This window comes from Pelophylax lessonae (genome assembly GCF_965119305.1).
Source record: "Pelophylax lessonae genome assembly, chromosome: 2".
In the NCBI taxonomy this organism is placed as follows: Eukaryota; Metazoa; Chordata; class Amphibia; order Anura; family Ranidae; genus Pelophylax; species Pelophylax lessonae.
In genome coordinates, this window is record NC_138769.1 from 375,301,526 (window position 1) to 375,321,423 (window position 19,898).

Here is a 19,898-nt window from a genome sequence, read left to right on the forward strand (position 1 = left end):
ACCTACGTTTGTCAATGGATGTAAATCTGACAAGCTAAGTGGCAGATGGAAAAGAGCAGGACGTTGTGCTGCCAACCGATTAGTTCCACCAAACTCACTATGGTGTAATCCTAAAAATAACGTTCAAGCAGGATTAAACCCTGTACTAGAGCTGCACGATTCTGGATAAAATGAGAATTACAATTTTTCTGCTTAGAATAAAGATCACGATTCTCGACGTAACATCTTTTACATTATACAAACAAATTGGGCTTGACTTCACTGTTGAGTTTTTTTAAATTCATTAAAGTGTATTTTCTCTTACGTCCTCCGACAGTCGCCGCCTCTTCATATTCGTCACTAATGGGGTTATTGACCTTTGCTCCATAGGAGTGCTAGGCAACAGAATATATTAATATCAAAGCTTTTAGCATATCCCACCCCCAGGGGGTGGTCCCCTCAGTCAATACCTCCTTGCTTCCTGCATACCAACTCAGTTTCATATGCCTAGCTCAGGAGTGCAGGCTGTTCCTGTGCTGGGGCTCTTAGTCTCAGCCACTTTTCTCTTTTTTGATTTTATTTGAAGTTTTTTTCTCTTTCTTTTGCTTAGCTGTTTATTTCCAGCTTTAGTTAGTTCTTCTGATGAAGATGATCGTGCGGAGCTGGGTCTCAGTCTGGCCACCCTGGATCCCAGGGCTCAGGGCCAGGGGCTTCCCAGCCTGCCATTGAGCGTTCAGCTTAGGGTTTGCCCTGGCACATTGAACGACCCATCCCTGTTCGCTGCAGGGATGCTATCGGTGAGGTGGCTACCTCACTGGACGCCATTGCGGTTTCGCACCGCAACTCCACTGCGTCATGCTTGCGACACTCCCTGTCCTCAGTACTGCGGTTTGGTCACTGGAGCAGGCTCCCCACGCCATCCGGACTGGTAAGTGTATCTCTATGTGGGGACCTGTCTTTTTTGGGTGTCAGTCTGGGACTGTGTGACCCTGCATGTCTGTGTGGCTGCTGTGCTCCCTGTCAGCTCCTGTGTGCACTTGCTGCCTGTGAGGGGGGGGCCTCTCCCGCTCTGCTGGGTGTCATATGAAGCAGTAAGATTTTAGACATGCTGTGCGGCGATCCGCCATTTTTCTGGCGCAAAAATGATGGTGGCAGGTCTTGTGAGGTACTGCACACGTTTTTGGCGCCAAACGCCGCCATTTTGAGCGGCGATCGATCCCACATGTCAGCGCCATGTTCTTTGCCCAGGGTTTTGTCCTCAGCCGAGCGGCCATGTTTGTGGAGCCTTGCAGAGGCTTCATAGGGGCGGTCAGTCTTGCATCACTTCCTTTTCCTCTGGGACAGCAATCGGTGCAGCAGCCTGTGTGAGCTCTCCAGGTTTTATATCTCCTTTTGTCCTGTATTCCTTGCCCAGTTTCTTATCCCTGTGGGGGTCAGTGGGTGCGGTGGGCAGCGCTCGCCGCGATCTTAAAGGGGCAGTACCCTTTATTACTTATTTTGCTGGGGCATGGATTCTCAGGATTGCAAGTTTCCTCCCACCCTGGTGGGGGGTCAGGGGGCTGCTGCTTCCCCCGAGGGGGCTGATCTGGCCACTATTGTGGCAAACTTAGCTGCTCAGGTGCAGATGCTGGTGGCTGATCGATCCACTAAATGGCCCAGGGTGTCTATTTCCTCTGATTCAGAGGGCGATGGGGCTGCTATGGCTGGAGTGCCCTTCTCAGGGTCTCACTCATCCCTAGACCTTGTGGGGTCTGACGGGGAGGCTGAGGTGGAAGGGGTTGATAATTCTCCCCCTGGCTCGTCTGAAGAGCTTGCACTCATGGATGAGTTGGTTGCTTCTATCAAGCAAACGCATTTGCAGGATGAACCATGTCCTCCTGCTTTGATGTCCTCTTATGGGACGCAGAGAAAACGCAAAACATCGCAGGTTTTTCCTTGCTCTACGGAATTTCAGCGCGCGGTTTATGAGCAATGGCGCAATTTAAAAAAAGCCTTTTGCTGTGCCGAGTAGGTTCAAGCTGCGTTATCCCTTTACACCGGCTACTGATGAGCGTTGGTGTGTACCGCCTCAGGTGGATCACGCGGTGGCGATTTTGAATAAATCGACTGCGATCCCTGCTGAGGATACCCCGGTGTTCCGGGACCCGACGGACAGGAGATTGGAATCTCTAGCCCGTCATGCCTATACGGTTGCTGGCTCTAAGCTGAAGCCTATTTTTGCTTCCATTATGGCAGCCCAGGCTATTGCGGATTGGACGCAGGTGCTCAAGCGCACTCTGGTGGCTGACTCTGCCCTGCCGACAACTTTGGCTATGGTGGATCAGATTCATCAGGGTGTCATGTATTTGTGTGATGCGGACTTGGATTTAGTCCCTTTGGCGGCGCGCCTTTCTAGTGTGGCGGTCTTGAACCGTCGCCTGATATGGTTGAAATGTTGGTTGAGTGCAAGCATGAGTTTTAGGGCCATTTATTCATAATTAAAGTAGAATTATAGGCAAAACCTTTTTTATTTTAGGCCTGAAGATTAGTTAAGCCCGATCAGATCCAGTGATGTGCACGAGCGCAGCATCTCCAGCCACTGCTTCTCTCCTCATTGGACAGATTGATAGCAGCAGGAGTCATTGGCTCCCGCTGCTGTCAGTCAAATCATGTGACATGGGGGCAGGGCAAAGTCCGGCTGTCTGTGTCAATAGATGTGGTAGCGGTTCTCTGGAGCGAGCCTGTACGGACATAAACCTTAGATTTTTTTTTTTTTTTTTATAAAAACATGCCTATATACTTACCTGCTCTGTGCAATCGTTTTGCACAGAGCAGGTAAGTATATAGGCATGTTTTTATTAAAAAAAAAAAAAAAAAAAAAATCTAAGGTTTATGTTCTGGAAGTTTTATAGATAGGCAACTCCTATCCCCACATTGATTAGTGGTTCCAAATTAATAACTACTGCAGTAGGGAACGGACACAAAAGATAATCGGCTTATTTCCAAAATAACTGTTCTGTTCTACGCAATTTTAAGTTTGTTTTTTTTTTTTATACACTTGATTACGTAGGTGTCCCTTTAATATTACAATTATACTAATTCTAATCAGAACTGAAAAAAATGCAAACATGTAATGAAAACATTATTAGTGCAGTGTGCAATACATAAGCAAACATACAAAATAGACTACAATTCTAAACCGATTTTACAATTTCTTTCATTTACAACCACTTTAAGGTGCAGTTTACATAGCATCACCATTGAAATCAAAGGAGTTGGCTGACAAGCATTGATGCCATGTATGAAAGCGACATGTTGCTTAATTTTTAACAAAACCCTACCGCTCATGTGTGATCAGCACTGTGCGGTGCCATTGTAATATTCATGGCCGGTGTGCCGTGAGAATTACCTACCCGTGAGAAAAACCTACCCCCGTCACTTCCGGTTCACGGCAGTCTGTGTAACGCGAGCAGTTACATTAAAACAGCTGTGCTGCACTATGAGTCATCTCCGCTCCTGTCCTGGTCACTTCCCTGCTCTCGGCTACTAAATATAAAAGCGGCGGCGGCTGTATGAAAAGATAAATCAGGGAGCCGCCAGCCGCTTTTATATTTACTAGCCAAGATCAGGGAAGTGACCGAGACAGGAGCGGAGATGACTCATAGTGCAGCACAGCTATTTTATGTCACCGCCGCGTCGGTAGGTTTTTTTTAACGGACACCGAGATCGTTTCAGACTAGTGCGCATGCGCACTAGTCTGATCCTCAGCTCTTCCATTAGGTATCCGGGGCTGTGAGCATGCGCACTGCTGCGCTGCTCAGCTGTTCCTGGCCGGAAGTGACGAGAGGTAGGTTTTTCTCACGGGGTAGGTAATTCTCACGTTACACCGGCATTAAATGGCGGTCATGAGGCTTTAAAAATGCAGAAAAAATACCACGTAAACCCAGGATATTGACACACATGTGAATGAGCCCTAAAGCTAGAGTGTCTCCTAGCATTTGCCCAGATAAAGCCTCTAGATGCATTCAATCACTGTCTGCATTGGATTCAAACTTGGATGGACCTGCAAATGAGTTTTAAGACATAAAGGGTGGCTTGCTCGAAAAGCTTTTTAAGTTTCACTGTAAACATTCCTATAGGCTTTACTAGTTCATTAGATTTCCTACCTATATAGACTGCATAGTATTATAGTGCCATAGAAGTCAGTGTGTCTAAAATAAAAATGATTGCTTTGTAAACCAGACCTGCATTATAAATACGCAGGAAAATGCGGTTGTTTGGAAGCTTTGTTAACTGAGTGAAATTGCCATTTAACAAACCTTGATGTAAAAGATAATAAATGGATAAGTGTAAAATAATACCTTGTATAGATTGTGATTTATATCTGTATTGTTTTTGGACAACATACATTTTAAAGTATTTAATGATAAAACAAAGTCCTCCTAATAGTGAGTCACCTCTTTGTCAATTCTGTATGGTCAGTTAAGTGGCCAAATACACATCTTAATAAAATGATCTGCAATGTTTTCCATTCCCTTTTTGAAGCAGTCTCTGTGGATAGTGCCCCAGAACATTGTAAGTATCAAAAAGCTAGTTGCTTTAGATGTACTAATTTAGATCTTGTATAAAGTTTAGTAAATACTTTCTATCTATGACTTTAAGAACAGAGCCTGGCAATGTTTTGTATTATTCCAGGCATGTGGGGAAAAAAAGGACAATGATTAGCACAGCATTTATTTGCACATTTTGAATGTTCTGATGCTGTATTATAGTTAGTGTGAGAGTCTTTAATTTCTTTGAAACGGTTGTCTTCCAGTTTCAGGCAATTAATGTGTGAGATTCTAATTTTAGACCGCTTCATCAGGCAAGATTTATTAAAAGGAGCTTCCTTTTCCTCTAATTCACAGTTGGAAGGTTTGGAGTGATAAATCTTGGTCTTTGATATGCTATACTGTTGTCTACTGCTGTCTAATCCCTGAATTCACAGCCCCATTACAGATCTGTGCTGCCCCCCCATCTTTGCTTTCCACAGCCCTTAAAAATGACTGTCCCCACATTCTGATATTCCCAAAGCCTTTTTGCAATTCGGTACCCCATCCAGTCCCTTCAAAAGCATGAAGGGACTGGATATCATAGAAAAAATAAGTAATAATAATAATAATAATGCAGAGCAAAAACAAAATAGTTTTAGGTCTGATGCACATTTTTTTTTTTTTGTTTTTTTTTTTTTTTGTTTAAAGGTCTGAATGCAGCAATATAGCATGGGTCCATTCACACAGCTGCATTTACACCAGTAAAACTGCACTCTTTTATTGGAAAAAAAAAAAAAAAAGCCTATTATACTTCCTCTGTGCAGTTGGTTTTGCACAGAACATCCCAGATCCTCCTCTTCTCAGGTCCCTCTTCAACTCTCTTGGCCCCTCCCTCCCTTTTGAGTGCCCCTACAGCAAGCAGCTTGCTATGGGGCCACCTGAGCCGATTCACAGCTCCGTGTATCCATTCAGACACAGAGCTGCAATTTGGCGCCACCCCCTCTCCTCAATTGGCTTACAGGCTTTGATCACAACGGGAGCCAATTGCGCCGCTGCTGTGTCTTTGCCAATGAGGAGCGGGGTTCCGGACGGCTAAGACAGTCGTGGATATTGCTGGATCGAGAAGGTGCTTAGGTTAGCTTTTGGGGGGCTGTTTTGCACACAGGTTTTTTTTTATCTTCATGAATTGAATGCATGGAGATAAAAAAAACCTTCTGACTTTACAACCCCTTTAAGGTTAAATGCAAATGGAAAAATGGTCAGTAATTTACACATCCATGCTTTTTACACATGACACTCATACAAATTTGGGATAGTGAATGGACAAAGGAATTTTACTGACCTGTATGTTCGAGGCCTAACGGGGTTAAAGGATAGGTTCACCCTTTAAAAACAAAAAATGCACATTTCTCTTTCGTTCATTTATGGACACAGCTCCTTATCTTGACCATTGGGTCATACTGCCCCCTACAGGAGTAGGACACTAGGCAGGAAAAAACTTGACTATGCCTTTGGGGCAATCCCAGGGGTTATACTTCTGCTCCCAGCTATAGGCACTCAGTTTTTTTCCTGCCTAGTCAGGAGTAAGGGCCTAGTTCCTTGTTGGGATCTCTGGTCCTGGTAGTTTTTTTTCTTTTTCAATGGAACTTTTTCCTATCGTTTGTAGATTCTCACAGGAACCAAATACCATCAACTGCCGGACTGGATTATCGAGATCCAGAGGGTCCCTCCAGTCTGCCCAGTGAACGCGCTCAGGCCTCAGCTCCGTCTTGGCCTGATTTGCAGCATTCCTCCTGGCCAACAGCCCCCCTAGTCCGATGGAATGGTGGCCTGTCAGGAGCAGTGCCCACCCTGTTCCTGGTATGGTAAGTAGCTGTCCCCCCCCCCCCCTCTTCCCCCTGGAGGGTTTTGGGGTAGACGTGGGCCCCTCCCTGGAATGGTGGGACCCTCCAGGTCCCCTCCTTCTCCCCCCAGCCACTCTAAAGTTTTGGTCACTGTGGGTCTTCTGCACCCCCCTCCTTCCCCGGTGAGGTTATGAGCTCGCTTTTGCCACATGCTCCTAAGAGGGGCTTGTTCGAGTTGCTGTTGGCCAGCTTTTTCCTGGTGCTTAACGGGGGGTTGAGCAGGGTTCCTCGCCACTCTGGGGGTTGGTGGCTAAGGCAGGGATGTCCTCTGGGCTCCCTGCTGCAGTTATGCTAGGGGAGCGGGTGGTTTAGCATCCGCGGATCCACGCCTCATACGGCCAGATCCGGGCAAAAATTAGGACGCGGCTTTGTGGCCTACTTGTCGGGAGCTATGTGTGGCGGCCCCAGTGAGGGTGGCTGAAGCCACTGCCCCTCGGTGGCCGACTCAGCTGGGGCTTGCGCCCAAACGGCTGGGCGTCTACGAGAATTTAGGCTGGGGCTTGCAGCCTACTAGACCATGTGGCAGAGCCGGGCGCCTCCGCTGGGGGGCGGTCCCACTGAGATTAGCTGAAGCCCCTGCTCTTCTTTTGGGCATCTGCCTGTCTGGGATCCGTGCAGAAATTTATGCCATGGCCTACTAGGCAATGGGACCAGCTTGGCGCCTCCCTTGGAAAGGGTTGCATAGTGGGTGGGTGGTTTATTTTTTGATGGCAGCCATGCCGCCATTGTATAGGGCACCTGCCCCTTTTTAGCACTGCGGACCCATCAGGGTAACCTGCCTGCACGTCCGCGTCACGGCGGGCAGCCCCCTTTTTAAGGTGGCGATTTCCTATTATGCAGGCCTCTATGGAGGGACTCGGAGGGCGACCCTCTTGTTTTTTTTGCAGGGTCCAGTAGATGGTCCATTTGTGGACCTTTAGTCATTGTCCCCTTTGCGTGATCGCAGTCGGCGGCCCTCCCCTGATTGTTTTGCAGATGAGCTTAGTATATAGCGCCCTCCATTGCCTTATCTTTCTCATCAGATCGTGTATCGGTCACTGCGGATGCGAGTCGACCCTACTGGGTTTGCATCCACGCACCATGAGTGCTCAGATAGTGAGGTTGATTCCTCTGCTCATCTAGCGCGCATGAAAAGGCACTGGTGGATGCACTGATTGTGTCAGTGTGTGAAACTTTAAAAATGGAGGATGCGGCGGTCCCTTTTATCAACCACAGGCCCTCCAAAGTGGCAAGGGTGCTCTCCTTTTCTGCTTACTTTGACAACATTGTCACAAAACAGTGGGGTTGTCCAAAACGTACTCTTGTAGTCCCTAAGCATTTTTGCTATCCGATATCCTTGTGAGGATTTCCTGCTTAAAAAGTGGACGGTCCCACCTGTGGTGGACTGTTCGGTTTCCAAGTTAAATAAAGCTACCTTAATTCCAGTTGAGGAGTCCCCAACCTTTAAAGATCTGGCTGATAGGAGGGCGGAGGCTCAGGCTGCCATATGGTCACTGGGGCTGGTTCGGCGCTTAGGCCAGTATTTACTATTGCCCTGGTGTCGCAAGCTGTGACCGAGTGGACTAAACTTTTACGCCAGGACCTGGAGGGGAAACCGCTTCCCCCTGCCTTTGCGTAGCTGGCGGATCAGTTGGTCCAGGGCTACAGTTCATCAGTAAAGGCTCTTGGATGTGGCTCGTTTGATTTCTAGGCTGTCTGTATCAGCAGTGGTCCTTCGACTTATTATAGTGCCTTGCAAAAGTATTCGGCCCCCTTGAACTTTGCAACCTTTAGCCACATTTCAGGCTTCAAACATAAAGATATAACACTGTAATTTTTTGTGAAGAATCAACAACAAGTGGGACACAATCAAGAAGTGGAAAGAGTTTTACTTTCAGTGCAGCAAACTCTCTCCAGAAGTTCAGTGAGGATCTCTGAATGATCCAATGTTGACGTAAATGACTAATGATGATAAATAGAATCCACCTGTGTGTAATCAAGTCTCCGTATAAATGCACCTGCACTGTGATAGTCTCAGAGGTCCGTTTAAAGCGCAGAGAGCATCATGAAGAACAAGGAACACACCAGCCTGTTCCGAGATACTGTTTTGGAGAAGTTTAAAGCCGGATTTGGATACAAAAAGATTTCCCAAGCTTTAAACATCCCAAGGAGCACTGTGCAAGCGATAATATTGAAATGGAAGGAGTATCAGACCACTGCAAATCTATGAAGATATTTCTTAAAGATATCCATAAAAAGTGTTGTTTAAAGTTTGCCACAAGCCACCTGGGAGACACACCAAACATGTGGAAGAAGGTGCTCTGGTCAGATGAAACCAAATTCAAACTTTTTGGCAACAATGAAAAATGTTATGTTTGGCGTAAAGCAACACAGCTCATCACCCTGAACACACCATCCCCACTGTCAAACATGGTGGTGGCAGCATCATGGTTTGGGCCTGCTTTTCTTCAGCAGGGACAGGGAAGATGGTTAAAATTGATGGGAAGATGGATGGAGCCAAATACAGGACCATTCTGGAAGAAAACCTGATGGAGTCTGCAAAAGACCTGAGACTGGGACGGAGATTTGTCTTCCAACAAGACAATGATCCAAAACATAAAGCAAAATCTACAATGGAATGGTTCACAAATAAACATATCCAGGTGTTAGAATGGCCAAGTCAAAGTCCAGACCTGAATCCAATCGAGAATCTGTGGAAAGAACTGAAAACTGCTGTTCACAAACGCTCTCCATCCAACCTCAGTGAGCTTGAGCTGTTTTGCAAGGAGGAATGGGCAATATTTTCAGTATCTCGATGTGCAAAACTGAGAGAGACCTACCCCAAGCGACTTACAGCTGTAATCGCAGCAAAAGGTGGCGCTACAAAGTATTAACTTAAGGGGGCTGAATAATTTTGCACACCCAATTTTTCAGTTTTTTATTAAAGTTTGAAATATCCAATAAATTTCGTTCCACTTCATGATTGTGTCCCACTTGTTGTTTCTTCACAAAAAATATCTTTGTTTGAAGCCTGAAATGTGGCAAAAGGTCAAAGTTCAAGGGGGCCAAATACTTTTGCAAAGCACTATATCTGACTGGAATGCTGGTCTGCGGACCAGACTTTTAAGAAGGTCTTATCTGATCTTCCCCTTGTAGGGGGATCGCCTGTTTGGAGCTTCCTTGGATGACATCATTATGGGTCCCACAGGGGGGGGGGGAGAAAGAGTACTCTTCTTCTGCAGGCTATCAAGGGCAAGGAAGCAAAGAGAATTTGACCGCACTCCAGTATAGTGAAGGATAAAAATGTGTGTCTATTGTTTAATGTAAGTCAAAAAAACAACAGATGAGCCACAGCAGTGGACGTGTTTCACAATTCAAAATTGCTTAATCACAACCAGTTCTGATTTAAGTGATTTTGAATCGTGAAACGCAACAACTGCTGTGGCTCATCAGTTTGGTTCGACTTACATTAAACAATAAAGAGACATTTATATCCTTCTATAGTGGAGTGCGGTCGAATTCTCTTGCTCTCTTGGATTTGCTCAGACCGCGGACTGGACTTGCACCTGATTGATGAAGGGTGGATTGTTCTCACCTGGAGCCGACATATGCTGCTCTTTCTATCAAGGGCAAGGAGCCTCGTCCTAGATGTGGGCCTTTCTTCTCGGCTCATAAAATACTTTTTTTTTTTTTTTTTTTTGCCCCTCAGGGTCTTAAGACAAGGGATCAAAGCCCTTCAGGGCTTCCACTGGAGGTTCCAAGAGGAAGGCCATGAGCAGGCTCTTCCAGACCTATGGACAAGGCTTCCTCTGCACAAAGGGGCGCCCTCACCCATATCTGGGGTGTGGGGATGTCTTTGCTGGTTTCTGGATCCGTGGACCTCCCTGGTAAAGGACAAGTAGGTGGGTCCACACAATCATTTGGTCCGACTACAAGATCGAGTTTCGGTCTTATCCACTGGAAAGGTTCTTCTCTTCCAACCTGCACTTGTCCCCAGATTGCTTACGGGGTCTCTTTGGGGCAGAGCAAGACTTGTTACTTCAAGGGGTGATGGTTCAGACTTCGGGAACATTTTCAGGGGTTTTACTCAAACCTGTTTAATGTTCACAGGAAGGAAGACAAGGTACATCCAATTCTTGACATCAAGGCGTTAAACAGCTTTGTGAAGGTTCAGAAGTTCCGAATGGAGTCCATTTGCACATCAGGGGAATTTTCATGCTTCTATCGACATCAAGGTTACCTACCTTCACATTCCTATATGTGACGGTCACCAGCGCTTCTTCCGCTTTGCGGTAGACAAGGAGCATTATCATTTTGTGGCGTTACCCTTTGGTCTCGGGTGGGCGCTGTCTCCCGGTCAGAAAACGATAGAACAGCAGAGGAGATTGCTGTACTAACATCGGGTTGTTAGTACCGCGGCTCCGAGCAGTTGAACAAACCACATGGTTGTACGGGAAAAAGAAAAACAGTGTTTCAGGCTTTACATAAATTAAAAGTGAATCCTGTTAACTTAAACATGTATGACCCGACTCAGTCCATCAACTCTGTACAACTTGTCATTCATCACTGTTACCAATGAGCCAGTGGTTCATTTGCTTTGTCTTCAGTCAACGTTTTTCCTGTGTCAGGGTAGTTCTTTCAGACCTAGAATATCGTGTGTGGAGATTTTTGTATTTTTAAATTGGGTTGACAGATGTTAACTCAGCTCAGTATTTGGCGTGATGGCCCTGCCAGCAAGGATCCCACCAATTTCACGTTTGAAAGTACATTGCACCATGCAGAACACATTTACAAAGGTTTAAGAAGAGTTTGGGGAGGTTGATGTGAACTAAAAGGCTTATCATTGTACACATTTCAGCCTGAATTTACAATCTCTAATGTATCAACTGCTTTGCAGTGTAAATGGCTGTCCGGGTACAAACTCAGCAGAATGTGCAGAGATTTATTCTGAATCTAATGGGGATGACCAATTTTTCACTTAATTTTCTCCTGGAAACACTGTTGCTGCTTTAATCTTCCCACTCACCCACTTCACACTCAGGCCATAGGATTTGTTACTGCATTCTCTTTTGCTTTCTATGAACTGAATTAGTTGGCCCCATATGCTTCTATGTGGATGATTACTTCAGTTCAGACAAGATCCTACTCTGGAACCATATTCCTTAAAACAACACTGCGGAGAATGGAGATTTAGCAGAAATGTTCCAAGTAAAGAAAATCACTGTCAGGTTTTTATTGCTGTCTTGGTCCCCAAGAAAGATTCACTTTCTACTTGTTCTGATCACTGATGTCCCTTTTATTGAAAGTGAGGATAAATGCAAAATTTTGAGTTGGCACCAGAACAGGAATGCAGTAGAAATATTCCAATGTGGACATTTTTCCTCTGACAACTGTTTAAGGCATTGAATACTTTAAAATATTTCTAAGGTACTAGTGTAGTTCTAATCCCTGTGACATTTTTTTTTTTTTTTTTTTGCCTTACCTTGTAATGGTGGGATCACGTGTTGTGGCTGAAGTTTGTAGTGTCATGTCTGATTGCGCCCCCCCCATGTCCATCCATTATTCCACCTAACTTGTCCCTATTCACCAGGGGTGCAAGCATCTTCTTGCCATTTTTCTATTTTGCTTTACAAATGTGTGTGTAGGGCTACATTTGCATGGGTAGCTAGCCAAGGTGCGAATAGCAGAGGCATTCTGCTGATTTCTGCTGCTGTTTTTGCCACCTGTGAGCCTTTACACAGATCGCTGGTGGCAGCAGCTGTTCATGGCTGTTCACATAGCCAGTGATTACCTAGGGCCATCATCTGAAGACTTTTGTCTGCAGACTTACCTTTTCTATGTAGTGCAAGGGCCTGCCGGATTGCATACAAATTGAAAGTGTTTAGGTTTGACCTCATATTACATGGTTTTGGTAAATCTGCAGACAAGTCTTCAGATAATCTGCACGTGTGTACGGGGCATTAGGCTACAATTGCACGATTACCAAAGGGTGGATTCACACCTGTACGCTGTGGTCTAGCCGCAATGCATCACTGTTTTTTAATTTTTGTTATACTATGTTTTCTGAAAATGCATTAAAAATGCTGCATGCAGGGCTTTGAGGTGTTTTCATGAAAATGCAGTCTAATAGAAGTCAAAACTTAAAACGGCATACAGATACAAAGCGCTGCACCCAAACTGCAGCACAACCTGCACCAACATGGTAAGCTAATGTATATGCTCTCACCTGAAGAGCCCTAGACTGAGACATAGATATATATATATATATATATATATATAAATCTCTCTCTATCTATCTCTCTTTCTTCACCGGAAGTTGACAGTTTAGACTACAGACAGGAATCGTGCATTAACCTGTGCAGTACCATGCGGCATGCCTCATATTTCATACAAACAAATTTCTGACACTGTAAAGGCTGTAAAGATCTACTTTAGTAAAGGCTGTGCATATACAGGGCAACAAATACAAAATACCATGAAACTACATGATCAAGCATACAGGTAAAACTCATACAAGGTGCAGGTAGGTCAATTTGGAATACCTTTTTAAAGAGGGGAATTCTCCTTCTTCCTATCCTCCTATCCTCTTGTTGCGTCTGCTGGACATGAAGTTGTATATTGTATATGCCATTAAATTTTAGTTTACTGCAACATTTTAAAGAAGTGATGTCCATCTACTGGGATGGATAAGAGTTCCAGTCTGGGGGGAAAAAAAAAAATTTAAGTCAGCAGCTACAAATACTGTAGCTGCTAACTTTTAATACTATAAAACGCTTACCTGTCAAGGTATCCTGCGATGTTGGCACCCGAAGCCAATTCCTCCATCTGATTGGGTGCAAGCATCAGTACTGCAAGCCTGAAGGCTTCACAGCCAGTTTCCTACTACGCATGTGCATATCACGCAGCGCTTTCTGAATGGTCTCGCCGTCCTTTGGGAGAGACTCAGGTCCCGGAAAACAGCGTGGGGAAGGAGGAGCTAGACATGACTTAGATCTTACCAGGAAGTGGGAGTGGGTAACTGTTTAAGCCAGGTACCCGTTGCCCCCCCCCCCCCCCCCCCAAAAAAAAATGTCCAATCTGGCATTGGCGGGGGGTGGGGTTCGAACATATATAAGACCGGGTTAACGCATATAAACCTGGCTCTCAATGGTGCTGGTTCACACAGTTTCAGAGCGGCCCTGGTCTGCATTTTAAAAATGGTCCTGTGCACCTTTGAACCTGATGAAGGTGCGAATTCAGACAAAAACTTGGACCTGATTTGAACCTGAATTTTTTTTTTTTTTTTTCTGGAGCGCACTGGAAATACCACACTGCTGTGAACTATGCCATTGTGAACAATATAACCTTCTAGCCATTCTTTTCTGATGCAGAAAAAAAACCACACTGGACTGCATGTGATGTGAACCGGCCCTAACTTTTCCAGAGAAATGCTGTTACAAGACCCCAAACTTCCTGTCAGTCTTGTGACTAAATTCAGCAGATGTCATGTGTCCAAACATCTAGTTTGGTCACATGACCAGTTCTAGTGAAATCTTAGAGCACATTTTTTTTTTCCAGGTGTGCATTTTACTTTTTTTTTTTTCCCCCACTCTTTATCCTAGCAAGGTTGTCAACATGGCTCTATTAACATTTGCATATAGGTTCATGTGAAAATCAAATCGTCACAGTTTGACTCTAAATTTAAAGGCCAACTCCATCTTTCTTGCCATGTTGCATATTATACCCATATAAAGGATGTAAAATGGAGCCATCGGAGGTAGCCTGATATAAATTGTCTCAAGTCTGTTTTCATCCGGCTGCCCATAGAGCTATTACGGGTCTGGCTATGTCCGCTGTGTAAGGCATACATGATCAGTTTTCTGTTAGATTTACCAAAAACCATATAATAGGAGGTAAAAACTAAACCACACTTTCAATTGTATCCTATAAGGCAGGCCTTTGTACTACATAGTTGAAGTTAAATCTAAAGAAAATTGTATAATTTATGGCCAGCCTAAATGTGGACACAGACTTAACTATCAAACACCTGCTGTCCATACCATTCAGCTCTGGTTAAGCAGGGGAATCACAGATCCCCTGCTGAGGGGAGCAGGTCTGTGGTTACAGCGCTTTGCATGCCACTGTGCAAAAAAAGGCACATTTTCCCTTACCCAAATATGGGGGTATTTATTATTTAGTCTCTGAGGTACTTTTTAACCACTTAAGCCACGGAAGATTTTACCCCCTTCCTGACCAGGGGGTATTTTGCGATTCGGCACTGCGTGACTTTAACGGACAATTGCGCGGTCGTGCGACGCTGCATCTAAACAAATTTGGTGTCCTTTTTTTCCCACAAACAGAGCTTTCTTTTGGTGGTATTTGATCACCTGTGCGATTTTTTTTTTTTTTTTGATCATGCGCTATAAACAAAAAGTGTGTAAATTTTATGCAATATTTTTCACATTTTTTTTTTATATGAAATTCCCCCCAAAAAAAAAAGTAAAAATCAAAATTTTTTAACATCTTCGGCCAATTTGTTTTATGCTACCTATGTTTGGTAAAAAAAATCGCAAAAAGCGTATTTTGATTGGTTTGCGCAAAAGTTATCTTACTTACAAAGGGAAAGATTTTTGTCATTTTTGTTGTTTTTTTTTTTTTTTTTTTTTAACGCGTAATGGCGGCGATCTGCGATTTTTTTTTTTTTTTTCTTTTTGCGGTACTGCGACATTGCGGCGGACAGATCGGACCCTTGACTGACATTTTTGACACTTTTGGGGTTACCAGTGACATTTCTACAGTAATCAGTGCTATACAAATGCACTGTTACTGTAAAAATACACTGGCAGTGAAGGGGTTAACTTTTTTTTGAAAGGGAGGGGCTATGTGTTTCCCTAGGGGCGTGCTTTCTACTGTGATTGGCTGTGGCTTCAGATGTATGAACAGTGATCAATGGTTCTACATAGTAGAACCGTATGATCATCCTTCATACACAGGGGAGAATGACAGGCAGCTTGTTTACACTAGCCGCCTGACTTTCTCCCTCTCCCCCGACGATCGCAGAGTGACCGGCGGACATCGGGTGGGGGTCCGTCCGCACGCGCTCGCTCCCTAGACCCTCACAGGCTAGCGACGTAGACCTACGTCGCTTTGCCTGTGAGGGGCTGACTGCCGACGTAGATCTATGTTAGGCAGTCGGCAAGTGGTTAAATGGACAAGATGCTACCATGAGATTGTGGAATAGTGGTTCTCTTTCTTCCTTTTAAAGAGAAAACAAAGGGTACATATAGGCTGCCATAACTGATCTCTTACAAGTTTGCTGGCTTCCATGCTGAATCTGTGTTTTTAATACTGTACAGCAGGGGTCAGGAACCTTTTTGGCTGAGAGAGCAACGAACACCACATATTTTCAAATGTAATTCCATGAGAGCCATACACTATATTTCAGGGGTTGGGAACCTTTATGGAAGTAAGTAAAGCAGTGACGAATTGCAACAAATGGCCTGGTCATTAAGGGGGTAAAACCTTCCAGGGCTGAAGTCGTTAAAGGAGCTGAAATATTAAGGTTGACTTCCCCTGTTCACACTAGTGCGATTTTCAGGGCACAACAATGGAAAGGAGAAATAACCTTAGTGCAAACAGAAAGTGGATGTGTAGCCCATATGTGCCAAAATGTCAATGTCTGGGGAAATATTATTACAAAATTCCACTGTATATACGGCTGCAGGCCTGCAGCACTTCTTCAGCGAGGGTATTGGGAGCCTCTGTAAACTGTGAATAAAAGATAAAAAAGAAGATGCAGGCTAGCCTATCATTTTTTGCTTTCTGTGCTTCCCTGTCTCAACTTAGTAATTGCAAATACTCTTTCTGAAAGAGTATCTGCAATTACTTGAGACAGTGTAAATATTTACACTGACGAGTCTGAGGCTGCATTCACATGTCGGCTTATAATCGCGGGCAGAACCGCCGCGGTTCCGCCCGCGATTCGGAGATTTATTGCAAATCGCGGGACGCCTAGCGTTGCCCGTTGATTTGCAATAGCCCCCCAAGCGCCGAGCGATGTTGCCGCGATTTACGCCCGCCGAATCGTGGCAACATCGCGCAAACAAAATCGCGGGACGCAATACGCTCCAAAGAAGCTCTTGTACTTTTTTGGAGCGTATTGCGTCCCGCGATTTTGTTTGCGCAATGTTGCCGCGATTCGGCGGGCGTAAATCGCGGCAACATCGCTCGGCGTTTGGGGGGCTATTGCAAATCAACGGGCAACGCTAGGCGTCCCGCGATTTGCAATAAATCTCCGAATCGCGGGCGGAACCGCGGCGGTTCTGCCCGCGATTATAAGCTGACATGTGAATGCAGCCTGAGTGACTAACCTGTCGCTTCAGGACCTCCCTTGGCTCTACGCTGAGCCCGCGCTGCCGCCTGGAGAAGAGGGAGGTGGTGGGTGGAGTAAATTTAGGAGTGGAGGAGGAATTTGACCATTGCCCTCGCTCTCCTGCTGTCACGTGACGACGCTGACGTCACGTGACATCACTGGTTGCTAGACGCCAAGCGGCATACTAGCAACCAGTGTGGCCGCAGCGCGCAGGCATGGATTTGACTCGGGGCTAATAATATATTCATAGCAGGAGACCCTATTTGTCTGCAAGCCAGATGCAGCAAACAAAAGATAGGTTCCCAACCCCTGCTGTGTACAGTATGCAAATCAGACTCCAAACAAGAACAGTCAGGGCAAAATCGGAGCTCCTGTCACTAAAAGTATTGATACTGTAGACAGCCAGTTAACTAGCATTTTTTTGGAAGTATGCATCCTACATCTTTCACTGTTTTTCATCTAAAATCAAATGCCTTTGCACACAAATGAGCAAATATTTCTGACCCTTTCCCATCTATTCAGATTCAGAACAACCCTCTTAGGTGTTTTTGTTCATATAAATGTTCTAATGATCACCTTTTATTTTTGTAGATCTTATAGCATTTTAGGAAATGCTGTGACTGTATGCCCACTGTAATATGGCATTTGTTGTAAGAGCTGGGGAGGAAAAGAAAATCATTGACCCCTGTTTTGTTTGCAGCCGGAAAAACCCTTCAGATCTTTAACATTGAAATGAAAAGCAAAATGAAGGCTCATACCATGACTGATGATGTCACCTTTTGGAAGTGGATCTCTTTGAACACTGTTGCTTTAGTAACCGACAATGCTGTGTATCATTGGAGCATGGAGGGAGAGTCGCAGCCAGTGAAGGTGTTTGACCGGCATTCCAGCCTTGCAGGATGCCAGATTATTAATTATCGGACAGATGCCAAGCAGAAGTGGCTGCTTCTAACAGGAATTTCTGCTCAGGTGAGAGAGATGTCTCTGTGAAGGTGTAATGTGTTTTTGGGTCTGTTTTGGGCGTAAACCCTATTTGTTGATGAATAATCAATATAATCAGGGAATACACATATACAGAACATCTTGTAATGTAGGGGCCACATGCTCCCTTCCCTACATAAATGCTGCCTCCCTTCACAGCATGGCTGTCAGTGACTCATCCTCTGACACAGGGAGGGATGTGGGTGTTTGACACATCCATTCTTGTCAGCAAGTTAATACAAATTCAGTTTGCAATATTTTCGAGTAAGAAGTATGTCTGGATGCTTCAACTTCAATTATAAAATATTCACAGTTAACTGAGGCATAGTTTATCGAAATCTATGGATATGTTAATCATATGACAGAGAACTTTAGTAGTTAGCACATGCATTGCTACACAGGAGTCTCTTGCCTGATTTGTTTTTTTTAGGATTTGCTGTTAAAATCTTTTCTCAGATTAATGGATTTAGATCACATCTCTACTTTTTGTTTCCAGTATTTATCCATGCTGTTTACATTGGATGTAGAAATAAGTAGTCCAAGTCCATATGATGCTAAAAGCCATAGTTTGGTTACGCATCTACATTTGTTTTTCTTCACCATGTAAATGAATGTCATAAACTACCTGCAAATGACACCTATAGCATATCCCTGTTCTAAAGCAGGGATGAACAAAATGTATACCATTTTCTGAAATGCCTAAAATTATTTAAAATACATTTTTCATTCATAATTGAAATGTATTCATGTAGAGCACCTATGTGGCTGATTTTGTTGTGAGATCACTTAAGCACTTGTTTCTCCTTGTACAGCAAAATCGCGTTGTTGGAGCTATGCAGCTTTACTCTGTGGACAGGAAAGTGTCTCAGCCTATTGAGGGGCATGCAGCCAGTTTTGCTCAATTCAAAATGGAAGGAAATGCCGAAGAGTCTACCCTGTTTTGCTTTGCAGTTAGAGGACAAGCAGGCGGAAAGGTAAAACTGTCCATGTCTTTACTGTAGAAAAAAAAAACGGTGGTTTAGAATAAGGGGTTGCTTGCTACTCCTAGAGGCCTCCTTGGCTCCTGTATATCTACTGTGCTTTTACTGTCTTCATTCCGCTGTTAGCAATCATGCTCACTGCTTCCCTAGGAGCTCAGATCACTGGCAATACAAGCAGCTTAAAACCTCTGCTGATTTTATTTACTGACCGGATAGCTTAACCACTTCCATACCAGGCCATTTCTGGCACTTCGCTCCTACATGTAAAAATCATCATTTTTTTTTGCTAGAAAATTACTCGGAACCGCGAACATATATATTTTTTTTCTTAGAGACCCTAGGGAATAAAATAACGGTCATTGCAACTTTTTATGTCACACGGTATTTGTGCAGAAATTTTTCAAACACAATTTTTTGGGAAAATAAAAAGGTTAGGAAAAAAAAAAAGATAAAACCCTAAAGTTAGCCCAATTTTTTTGTAATGTGAAAGATGTTACGCCGAGTAAATAGATACTTATCATGTGACGCTTTAAAATTGTGCACACTTGTGGAATGACGCCAAAGTTCAGTACTTAAAAATCTCCATAGGCAACGCTTTACAAATTTTTACAGGTTACCAATTTAGAGTTAGAGGAGGTCTTGGGCTAGAATTGTTGCTCTTGCTCGAACATTCGTGGCGATAACTCGCATGAATGGATTGAGCGCCGTTTACATATGTGGCCGTGACGTACGCATGCGTTCGCTCCTGCGTGCGAGCACCCGAGACGGGGGCACTTTTTTTTTTTGTATTTATTTTATTTTTATTTTTACACCTTCCCTTTTTTATTTTTAAAAACTTTTATTCCTATTACAAGGAATGTAAACATCCCTTGTAATAGAAATAGTGAATGACGGTTGACGGGTCCTCTTTATGGGGAGATCTTGGGTCAATAGGACCTCAGATCTTTCTTACAGGCTAAAAAGCCTAAAATATTTTATTTTTTTTTTTTTTTCTTGGCTATCTAGCCAGTATTGACAACTGCTGGCCGGGCGTGACGTCATCCCGTCGCACCCGGGCCTCCAAGAGTCAGAGACCATCTGGTCCTCGGCAGACTCTATGGTGTACTTCTGCCGCCAGCAGATTCCTTCTCCGGCTCGCCGATCGCATGGGCGAGCCGGTGGAAGCACCGGAGGGCTGACTGTAAGAACAATCAAGCGGCTTAACAGCCGCTAT

At 44.4% G+C, this 19,898-nt stretch overlaps 1 protein-coding gene across 2 annotated transcripts in view; it reads left to right on the forward strand.

Annotated features, from left to right (window-relative positions):
- The window catches only part of CLTC (clathrin heavy chain), a 129,654-nt gene that overhangs the window by 45,258 nt on the left and 64,498 nt on the right, over nt 1-19,898 (forward strand). For both annotated transcript variants that reach the window (XM_082245754.1, XM_082245755.1), the window contains exons 3-4: nt 17,425-17,693; nt 18,518-18,679. In XM_082245754.1, the coding sequence (XP_082101880.1) occupies nt 17,425-17,693; nt 18,518-18,679 (431 nt within the window). The remainder of the gene's footprint in view (nt 1-17,424; nt 17,694-18,517; nt 18,680-19,898) is intronic.